Genomic DNA, 12,049 nt, shown 5'->3' on the forward strand with positions numbered 1-12,049 from the left:
CTGAAGCCGTTCTGCAAGACAAGACTTGGGGACAAAAAGCCCTTGTGGGCAGATCTTCCTATTTCAAGACATCCCTTCACCCACGGGGCTTCTAAGACCAAAGTGAAGAGCTGACTCAACGTCTGACTTGAATTATAGACACTTTACAGAGGCAGACAGGGAGCCAAAAGGCAGAACCAGAAAAACCATGGGCTTTGTTAACTATTTCTGTCACAAAGTAATGACGTGGCTTTGAGCAACTCAGTGGATTGACTGAAAACTGTTTTATTATTAAGAAGGTGACATAACAACTGCCTCACATAGTTCACAAAATTGTAATAAAAATAAGATAGTTGTTCATAAAGGGACTTTTCAAGGTAAAAATTGCAAAAGAAATACTGGTATTCTTGTTGGAAATTTCACAGCCATAGGTGCCCTGTTGGCTAAGTATGTATTATAACGACCTGTTATTGATTAAGAATATTAAGTAAGTTGATGAAAATGATTTGTGGCTGGTTCCTTTGAGATGAGAACTGCACAGTCTATCAGTCCCCACATGAGATCCTGTCACTGACTTGAGAATGTGTCTGTCCTCCACTGTTCATCAATGATCTAGGCAGTGTGCCACTCTGTCACATGTGTCACACACCACAAGGGCTTTTCTGGGAATTTCCTAAATAAGGGGTTGGCAAGGTATGGCCTGAGGGGCAAATCTATTTTTACAAATAAAGTTTTATTGGCACACTGCTATACCCGCTCATTTAAATCTTACACATGGCTGCCTTCCTGCTATCACAAGAGACTCGAGTCGTTACAACAGGCACCGTCTAGCCCTCAAAGGCTAATATTTTCTCTCTGGCTCTTTACAGAAAAAGAATTTATCCAACCCTGATCTAAATTATTATTGGGATTCTCAGATCAAACTCTTACTTTTAGAAGACTGGCCACAATAAATTTTCCTCTGGGCTTTTAATGTCATGATGTAGTGTTATATTTCAGTATATACAGTTGACCCTTGAACAGTGAGGGAGTTAGGGGCACCAGTTCCCTGTGCAATTGAAAATCCATGTACAACTTTACAGTTGGCCCTCTGCACCCACAGTTCAACAACTGCGGACTCAACAAACCTCAGATCATGTAGTACTGTAGCATTTACTGAAAGAAATCCACATGGAAGCGGACCTATGCAGTTCAAACCTGTGTCATTCAAGGTCAACTGTATATAAAAATGGAAAGAATTTTACCTTAAAGTACGTGACTTGGGACAGACACATGATGCGCTCCAAGCATCCCCGTGTGACGCAACACACGGTCTACTTCACACAGCAGAGGTGGAAGGTTGTACCTGTCATGACAAGTGCTTATTTCATGCTAACCCTAACCACACCCTCCTTCCACAAAATGTTCTATTAACTGTGAAAATAAAAAGCAGTCATATTCATCAATAGTTCTTTAAGATATTAAAATGTAAGTATCAGGAGAGACAAATGATATTTCCAGTCCAGCCCCCTCATTTGACAGATGAGGAAGCCGAGATCGAGTTCAATGATTTGTCTAAAACCTGAGCGCTATCACAGTAGCTGATTTAAGCTCTACCCTCAAGCAAATGCTGACTGTATTAGTCAGCCATAGAGGACACATCTTTTTGGTAAAGGAATGTGTTTAAAGCATGTTAAAGAATAAAATACCTGGTTCCCCGTATGCATAGTCACACAGTAGGAGGCCAACACAGGCACACCCTGTTTTACTGTGCCTTGCTTTACTATGGTTATTAAATACTGCATTTCTTTTTAACAAATAGAAGGTTCGTGGCAGCCTGTATTGAGCAAATCTATAGGCACCATTTTCCCAACAGCATTTGCTCACTCCATGTTTCTGTGTTACATTTTGGTAATTCTCCCAGTATTTCAAAGTTTTTTATTATTATTCTGCTTGTTATGGTGATCTGCGATCAGCGATCTTTAATGTTACTACTAAGATTCTCTGAAGGCTCAAATGATGGCTAACATTTTTTAGTAGTAAAATATATTTTTAAAAATTTTGGGGAGGAGATAATTGGGTTTGTTTGTTTGCTTTTTCTTTATTTTAATGGAGGTACTGGGGATTGAACCCAGGATCTCGTGCATGCTAAGCACGTGCTCAACCACTGAGCTATACCCTCCCCCTCAGCAAGAAAGCATTTTTAAATTAAGGTATCTATATTATTTACTTAAGACATAATGCTATTACATGCTTAATAGATCATCACATAGCATAAACACAACTTTTCTATGCACTGGGAAACCAAAAAATTCGTAGGACTTGCTTTATTGCAGTATTCACTTTACTGCAGTGGTTCTGGAACCAAACCTGCAGTATCTCTGAGGTCTACCTGTAATACTATGAAGACATTAGTAGCATTAATTTTATATTAAATTAAGCAAGCAAAAACCTCACAACCCTTTTGCTTCGGTCATACCTATAACCTTCATACAATGAGAACATGTTAACTACAAAATTCAAGGGTTGAGCCAATTCACTGATGTCAAATCTATAAATCTCCACTTTAACACAACCACGTGTGTCAAGAAGCTACAAATGAAAGGGGCACATCTATTGCTGAGCTGAGAGGAGTAAACAGAAAACTGAATACATATTCTTACCTCCATCTGCAAAGCTTCCGCCAGCCCCCGGATGGCAAACTTGGACGAAGAGTAGGCAGTGAAACCGAATAACCCCAGCTGTCCCGCCTGGGAGGACACGAAGACGATCCTGCCCACCCGGCGCTCCTTCATGGTGGTGATCACCGCTCGGCTGGGGTACACGCTGCCCAGGTAGTTGACGCTCATTAGTCTCTGTAGGGAACAAAGAGGCCCCGGCAGTGAGCGAGGTCAGCGCCCCCAGGCTACCCTCCAGGGCACTCTGCCTGCTCTCCCAGTTTGAGTTCCTCAGTAGGGCCCAGGTGAACGGACCTGCTGAACCAACAAAGGATTAAATAATGATCCCGGAAATGACCGTGACCACAGTGACTGCAGGACCCACCCCAGGAAGCCTATTTCAATCTAGTCTTCCGTTCCTACGATGACAGCACTTATGTCTTGGCTGAAGACTGGTCAAAATTAGTTTTCTCCTTTACACAAAGTACACTGTGTGTTGCAGGTAATGCTTTTTGAGAGACAGTTGGAGGAAAGAGCTTCTGAATATTTCCAGCCCTACTAGTTCTAAGTGACAGAAAGACCACAAGGAGGCTAGGACAGTGGTTAACAGCACGGACTGTGGTGTGAAATCTGGGCAGACTCCTGTTGGATGCTGAACAAGAAAGTCAGACACTCTACTTCCTCAGTGAAAACAGAGTTAACACTGATATCATCGCACAGGGCCCGCGGCAAGGACTGAAAGAGGAAACACGAGGTTCGGCACAGCCCCGACCCACAGTGAGCACTCAGCAAATGTCAGCTTTTATATCATGATGAGTAAGAACTTACGTAGGTACCAAGATTAATCTCCCCTCATCCTGGGAACTCTTAAAGACCTTACATTTTCAACCTCAAAATTTAAGAATACCGCATTACAACGTTTCTATATTAAAAGTCTTGTAAAAATACTAGATTGGCCACCATGTGAAACCAAACACTTCACTGGGAAACCTTGAGTCCATCATGAAATGTTAACCCAACAGAACATTAAGTAACTTTTAGAAATGATGCTCAGAAACACCAGGAGGATGGGGAAAATATTTATAAGTTTAAAAAAAGCCGAGAGCACACAGTATTCACGCTGCGACTGCAGTTATTTCGATTAATTAATTAAATAAAAGTACACGTGCCCAGGTGCAAAATCGAGGAAATGCAGAAAGCTGTAAGTGACAGTGTTAGGATTCTGGGATTCCCATGTTTTCCCCAAAATGTTTTTTCATATCATTATATTGGTCTGATCATAAAAAAATGCTCTTAAAAAGTGATTGAAGAAAAGGGCCATACTGAACCCATGTGTTGACCTCAGTTCCCCTTCAGAGATCTCACAAAAATCTCAGTAAGGGGACTTTTTTCAAGGCAAAAAGCCCCGTGAGCAAAGAGAGTAGCAGCAGTGACATTTTGGAAGTTGAAGAGCAGAATGAGTGAGAACTCACCTGGCAGAAAGCTGAATGCGGGGTGAGGAGCAGAGAAACTAAAAAGGACCAGAGACCCCCCCCCAAAAGGCCCAAGCAGCACCAAGTGCCTTGGGGGGCAGGAGGGCAGGCAGGGGCCGGGTGACAGGGCTGTTGGCTGAGAGTCTGCTTAGGAAAGTCACATGGACAAATCCACCATCACAATCAGATTTCAACACTCCTCTTTCAATGACTGACAGAACAAGGGGACATGAAATCAGTACAGATGTAGGAGACTCGGGCAATGTTACCAGCCAACTGGACCTAATGAACACTGACAGAACGTCCACCCAAAACAGCAGAATACAGGTGGCCCCCGGTGTCCATGGACAGTTGGTTCCAGGACCCCTGCCGATACCAGAATCTGCAAATGCTCAGTGCCTTGTATAAAGTGGGACAGTCCAGCCAGCTGTCTGTGCCTGCGGACGGGAGCGTCAACACTCTTTTCAAGTGCACATGGAATGGCTGTCAGATCAACCGGATTCTGGGCTATAAAACAAGTCTCGATAAATTTAGAAGGATTCGACGCATGCAAAGTATGTTTGCTGACCAGAATGGAATTAAATTGGAAATCAAAAGGAGAAAGATTTCTGGGAAATCTCCCCAATATTTAAAAAGTAAGTAACACAGTTCTAAATAACCCAAGGGTCAAAGTGAAAATGAAAAGAGAAACTGTAAAATATCTTTAATTGAATGAAAGTAAAAACAGCTTATCAAAATTTGTGGGATGCTGCTAACACAGGACTTGGGTGGAAATCCATAGCACTAAGTATCTGTATTAGAAAAAAGGAAAGAGGCTTCAAATCCGATGACCTCGGCTTCCACCTAAAGAAACTATAGAAAGAAGAGCAAATCAAAAGTAAGCAGAAAAAAAGGAAATAATAAAAATAAGAGAGGAAATAAATAAAATAGAAGACAGAAAAACAAGAGAACAGTCAGTAAAACCAAAAGCTGGTTACTGAGAAGATCAATAAAACTGATAAACCTCTAGTCATATTGGTCAGAAAAGAGAAAGGACACAAAATATCGATACCAAGAATGAGAAAGGAGACATCACTACAAACTCTATGGGTATTAATAATAAGGGAATATGATGAGTAACTGTTGTCAATAAATTCAATGATGTAGATGAAATGGACAGATTCCGTCAAAGACATGAGCTACCAAAGGTCCCTGCAAAAGAAACAGATGAGAAGATACAGATGTAGCCCTAGATCTATTAAAGAACTTAAAGTTAGAAATCCTCCCACAAAGAAAACCTTGTGGTAAATTCTCCTAAACATTTAAGGAGGAATAATATCAATTCTACACAGATTCTGCTAGAAAAATGAAAAGGAGGGAATATAACCCTACTCATGCTATGAGGCCACCATTTCCCTCACACAAAACCAGAAAATAAAATTACAAGAACACTACAGCTAACATCCCTCAGGAACCCAGAAAGGATAATGCACCGTAACCAAGCAGGGTTTATCCCGGGAAAGCAAGGTTGGAAACACGTGGAAATTAATCAATGCAATTCACCATTTTAACAAACTAAAAAAGAACTAGGATCATCCCAACAGGTGCAGAAAAAGCACCTAATAAAATGTAACATTCATTCGGTATAAAAACTCTCAGCAAACTAGGAACAGACGGGAACCTTCTCAACTCGATAAAAGGTACCTACAAAAAAACAAAAACAAAAAACTACAGCTAACATCATACTTAATAGTAAAAGACAGTGCTTTCTCCCTAACGTCAAGAACAAGACAAGATTGTCTGCTTTCAGCACTTTTATTCGATCTTGTGCTGGAAATTCCAGCCAATGCAGTTCCAGATGGGAATGGAACAGGTAAAACTTGCAGATGACATGATCTTGGATGCAGACAGTCCAGGAAGCATTAGAATTAATAGCTGAGTTCAGCAACACTGCATGCTCAATACACAAAAATCAATTGTATTTTTCTGTATTAGCAACGAACACTCAGAAACTGAAATGAAAACACTCATTTGCTCTAGCATCAAAAAAAATATGAAATCCTGAAAAACAATATTCAAGACCCAGACACTGAAAATTACAAAACACTGCTAAGAGAAATTAAAGAAAATGTTAACTAAACAAATGGAGCTATATATTATGTTATATAAGTTAGAACACTCAACATTGTTCAGATGTCAGTTCTCCCCAAATGGATCTACACCATCAGTGTAACCCCAAACAAAATCCCAAGAAAACTACTGAAACGGAAAATTAAGAGAAGTGAGTTGGAATTCCCAAAGACCACCTCCGTTCTGGTGACTCCCGGGACTCCGCACACAGCTGTGCCCATGACTGAGACGTATGACAGCAAAAGGACACAAAGCAAAAGGCAGGGCAAAAGGCAGGCCGGCCTGAATGCAGAAAAAACCAGGAGCAAGTTTCCACGCATCCTCTGCCGTGGGGCCACACGGGACATGCTTAAATCCCCCAGCAATGAGCAGTGCCCACACCAAGTACTGTGCCCGGCAATTTCTGTGCAGGTAAACTTCAGTAAAATTAAATAAATAAATAAATAAATAAATAAGCCAAAAACTGTCACTGGGATAGAATTCATTTTAAATAAAAAGGAACTCTTATCTTCAGAAAATGCATCGATTGTGGTGGCAGGTGTCCTAACAGGGCACAGTGGTGATGAGCCCACACCTGGGCTCGACCAGAACAAGGCAAGTGAGCAGAACGAGAGGGGAGAGAGCCCCCGGGCACAGAATGGCCTTGGAAGGTGACACTCCCCGGGGCATGGTGGCCTCCTGCCTCGACTCAGGGCAGCCAGGGCCAGGAGGTGACCAACAGAGCAGGTGGGGCCCACAACAGGTAACACCTGGAATGAGGCCATGGCACTGGAATAGAGCAACAGGTTTTGGGTTAACCATCCTTTTGTTTAAAGGCCAGTCCTCTTGGAGGTGGGGCCCCTTCGAAAGTCCCCTATCAGGGGCTTAAGCCCCTGCCCTGTGCTGATCTCTGTCCTCACAACCTCACTTCATCGTGACCCACGACTGCATCTCCATCCACTCCCCAGCATCACCACCTCCCGCCTTAACTACCGTGACAGCTCCTAAGTCTTCTGCCGCACAGGCAGAAGGATGCTCTAAAACCGCGACGTACATCACACCACTCCCTGGCCTGGCCTAAACCCCTTCAAAGGTGTTGAACTAAAATCTAAGCTGCTCCCCATGGCCCTCGAGGCCCTGGCCAGATCCAGCCCCGGCCCCACCCCACCCATCTCTCAGGAAGCTCCTGCTGCGCCCCAGTTGAGTTCCTAGAGTTTCCCCAGCTCTTTCCAACCTGGGGCCCCTGCAGCTACCAGTCCCTCTGCCTGGGCTCTCCTCCCGGGTCTCTCTGCACCGAGGCTGGGTCTCCTTCCACGTCATGTAAAAGTGCCTCCCCTTTTCCTTTCCTTGTTTCCTTTTCTCACAGCGCTTAGCACATCTGCAGTCAGACTGCGGACCTGCTGGCTCCTGCATGGTCCGTCCCACCCCCTACCTGGGCCAAGCCTTTGCTCTCTTGCTCACCACGGCATCCCCCTGGGCCCTAGAACGATGCTTGACCTACTAGAAGTTTTCTCAATAGTTATGGGTTGAATGAATAAAAAGGGCAGGACATTACTATTTACTACCATGGGATGCACATTGTGAGTCCGTTTTGCTACTTAATCCTCTCAACCCTGGGAGCCATCTGTCTGGTTTACAGAGACGGAAGTCTAGAACATAAGAAAAGCTGAGGCCAGAGAAAAAAGAATAAGTGCCTGAGATCACAGCTAGTAAACTGTCAGACCTGAAACCACTGGAGCGAAGATTTAAAACTGCTTTAGTCTGAGGCCAAAGCCCACCCTTCCTTCCTACCGTCCCATGCTGCTGGGGACAGAGCTATAAATGTTCTACGCAGGGGGGTAAACGTGTAGAAAAGACACTGGTGGTGGTGGAAAAGAAACCAATTGTCATTTTTTTTAAACAAAAGAGAGAGAGAGAGAAGGAAGGAAATAGTGTGAATGGGAGATTGAAAGTTGAGAATAAAGTGAGTTTTTTTAAAAGATCAGATTTGTGCATTTTTTTTAACATTTCAACATGCTTCATATTCTATACACGTGTTTTACCTCTTCCTTCACCTCACCTGCTTCACATCTTCTCCGTGTCACTGATGCCCACACACAGTCACCTGGTCGTACACACTCAGTTCCTTCTGTCCTCGCTCACAGTCACAAGTCCCCACAAATCATTCACTCAATTATCTTCGTGCTTCCATCAGACACACAGATGTCAACAATCCCTACCTGCTCTGCCCCTGGACGTGCCCCGCTTCCCAAGGTCCTCGCTCTACAACTGTGCAACGACCTACATACCTCGGTCCTCTTTGCCCTGCAGCGTCGGTCAAGGTGAGTCTGCTGATTCTCCCTCCAGATCCTCTCTCTCTCACACACACACACACACTCCTCTTCTGCTGGCCACCTCTAAAGTCTTTCATCTCATCATTTCATGCCTAGACTATTACAACTATTTCCCCGACTGATTCTTTGCATAGCTGTTGAGATAACTGTCAAAATCTCCCTCTCATTACTTAGAGATAAACGCATACCGGTCAAGACAACTCCCTTTTGTGCCTGGTTGATAAAGGAGCCTGAGGACACTAGAGTCCCAGCCAAGGCTTCACTCTGCCACCATCTACATCCGGACTCGTCTAACTAGTCTTTAAATCAGAGTTTACGGTCCTTTTCCCACAGTCCACTAGAAGCGAGACGTCCGAACGGCCGCTCCAGCACTCTCCCCTTCTCTAAAAGGGAATGCAAACTAACTTCACAGAGTAAAGCACTCAGAATCCACGGCCACGATGAAGGCTCTCTAGGCCAGTAAGAAAGAGATGGTTGATGCAATGTTAGGCACTTAAGAAAGGTCTTCAAACCAGACGGGCATAGCTTTGGCAATCCTTTTTAAACATATCAACCTAAATATGATGCATGATCTTTTTATCTTGGCTTGAGAGCGCTAGAGTCTGCTCTTCAACTTTGTTGGTGTTTCATTGTTAAAATGAAATCACTTTTTTGGTGTTTCATTGTTAAAAATACTGATACTTGACATGAAAATCTAGCATCTCTAGCTCTTGGTTTACACAGAGCTCTCCTGACGGTATGACCTCTGTGGATCAACACAGTCATCTGTGTCAGATTGGAGGTTTCGTTCCCATTTTGTATCTGAGGAAACCAAGGTCCAGAGACTCGCCTTAACTTTTAAGGTTGGATGGTCCTGGGACGAAAACCTTGTCCAGCCTTCCTCTAGTCTTCTAAGGCTTCTGTGAAACCTGAATGCATTTCATCTATTTCATTCGTAAAGCCTTTAGCCATGAACTGGTCCCACTTTTACTATCTGGCCTACCCCAATGAGGAAAAAACACATTTTTACTTACTTCAAATGCACTAACTTCAAGATCTTCAAATTTTCCTGAAACTGCCATTCCTGCACAGTTGACAAGCATGTCCACTGGGCCCAGTTTCTCCTGTGCCTGGAAAAATTTATCAGAGCAATTATCAGGAAAGAGAAAGAAGAATCACTTAGCAAATCAATGCCAATAAAGAAAACCCATAAAGCTATTATCCATAAAGAAATCCATAAAACCTATCAGGAAGCTTTGCCACCGCCGAGCCACACACCAAAATGGCAAGAACCAATCGAGAGGCAAGTGAATCAATTCCAATTAACCCAACCTCTTACTTGTTTTATGACGTTCTCTACTTGGCTATAGTCTTGAGATACATCAACTGATATACAAAGTACCACCTGTTAGAAAGAGAAAAAAAAAAATCTTTAAAAGAATTTTTTTTTAATTAAAGGCAATTCTTTCCAATAGATAAGGAGTCCAAGTTTGGATGTACAGATTGCAGGGTTTGAAATCTATTGATAATGCAATTAGTAGAGCCAAATTTGGGGGGTAGTTTTTGCAGAAAAGTCTTTTGAGCAAACTCAAAAGAATGTTTTAAGAAGTGCTGGTCAAGGGGAACAAAATTTCAGGTAGAAGATGAGTAAGTTCTGGGGAGCCAGTGTCCAGCATGGCGACTACGGTTATGAAACTGTACAGTATACGTGAAATATGCTAAGAGAGCAGACCTGAAGTGTTTTCACCACACACACACACAAATGAAAACTACATGAGGGGATGGATGCATCAATCAGCTTGATCATGGTCATCATTTCACAGTGTAAGTGTACTTCAGTCATCCTGTGGCATACCTAAATACATCGTTTTTATTGGTCAATTACGCCTCAATAAAGCCAGATAGGGAAAAGAAATGTAAAAATGCTCCTCTTAAAATGCAGCGAGGCTCCACTGACAGAACATGTGCAGCCGGGAGGGGAGGGAGAAATGGAGCTCAGGGGAAGGTGGGCAAACTTGGGGGAGATGGAATGTTCTGTACCTGGATTTCAGTGCTAAATACATCGCTCAAAACCCATCAACCTGAACTCTTTAAATTGCTATGGTTGGTTGTATGTAAATTCTTATCTCAATAAAGTTGTCCAAAAATAATAATAAACTTAATAAATGTATTTTTTAAAAATATTCCCCTTGGCGCAGTACCAGAGTGATGACTGCCCTTGTGGGATTCAATATTGGTAGGTGGAATAAAGAGATAAGCCAACAGCCCCTGCTCCCAGGGGCCACCTTAGTTCAGCCGGACTTGGCGGCTAAGCCAGGTGGCCTCACTTTACAAGGCCAAGGGTGGATCCCAGCCTGTGGCTGCTGCGGGGAAGTCAAGTCACATTTGGTTCACTCTGAGGTCGGCTTGAGACCCCTGACTCCAGACTGACCGGCCACTCACAGATTCCAGATGAGCCAAGCTGACCCTGAGCCCACCCAGTACAATGCTTAGGGTGCAGCAGAGAAGGAGGTGGCAAGAGCTCAGGCATTTGGTCTTCGAAAAGGGAGGGAGGGAGGAAGGAAGGGAGGAAGTGGGGGAGAAAGCACGTATCAGTGCTTACTTGGATAGAAATTCACGAAATGAAACTTAAGAACACTCATAGGGACACACAAAGAGCTGTTCTTTTAATTTTCCTTTCAGGGTAATGTTTTCAAAGCAGAGCTTAGGTCTCTGACATAGGAATGTTCTATGTTCCGACGGAAGTCACTGAGAGAAGCAGAGATATCCTCAGTTTCTCCATCTTTCCATGAACTCCTCCCTGTTGAGACTGGCCGCGGCCAAGCTAAGGTGCAGATGGAGCGTGTGTGCACAGAAGGGCACACACACACCAACAATATGCACCCGGGTGTTGTTGTGGGTCCAAGGTGGTGTGACATGGTGGAAAGAACAGGCCCTGGCCTTGGGAAGCCTGGGTTCCAAACCTGTCCCTTCACAAACTCACTGAGCAGAACCCGAGAAGTTGGCAGTGACCTCACCAGTACAACAATAACAGTGTCAGAATCCAGTGATGACCAAGACCCCTTCTGGGTCTGAGAAGCCACACGATGTGAGGAATGAGGCCCAAGCGTTGCATAAAAAGAGACCCACTGCCTTGGGATTTGACACATCGGGCAGTAAGTTGTATTTAATGCAGGAAGGAATCCCATCCCAATGGTCTAAATTCCTAAGAAAAGCAAACAGCCCCCTTTGCAAAATGTAAACTGGAGTATTCCAGACTAGAGCAGTTGTACTGGAATTATATCCCATCACACAGAAAACATTTTCAAACAGGAGTAGGACTCATACAATTAATTTACTTTATTTTTTTACCTTTTTGGGGGGAGGGACTGTAATTAGGTTTGTTTGTTTGTTTGTTTATTTATTTATTTATTTATTTATTTAAAAATTTTTAATGGAGATACTGGGGATTGAACCCAAGACCTTATGCATGCTAGTCATGTACTCTACCACTGAGCTATATCCTCCCCATCCCCAGTACCTCCTTTTATAAATCAATCAATCAATCTAATTATCACCCTCC

At 43.3% G+C, this 12,049-nt stretch overlaps 1 protein-coding gene across 1 annotated transcript in view; it reads right to left on the reverse strand.

The window, feature by feature from the left end:
- Positions 1 to 12,049, reverse strand: part of KDSR (3-ketodihydrosphingosine reductase) — a 35,355-nt gene that overhangs the window by 14,912 nt on the left and 8,394 nt on the right. The window contains exons 4-6 of the mRNA XM_010979995.3: positions 9,827 to 9,892; positions 9,522 to 9,617; positions 2,622 to 2,813 (exon numbers count right to left, since the gene is read on the reverse strand). Of these exons, the coding sequence (XP_010978297.1) occupies positions 2,622 to 2,813; positions 9,522 to 9,617; positions 9,827 to 9,892 (354 nt within the window). The remainder of the gene's footprint in view (positions 1 to 2,621; positions 2,814 to 9,521; positions 9,618 to 9,826; positions 9,893 to 12,049) is intronic.

This window comes from Camelus dromedarius, chromosome 28 (genome assembly GCF_036321535.1).
Source record: "Camelus dromedarius isolate mCamDro1 chromosome 28, mCamDro1.pat, whole genome shotgun sequence".
NCBI lineage: Eukaryota > Metazoa > Chordata > Mammalia > Artiodactyla > Camelidae > Camelus > Camelus dromedarius.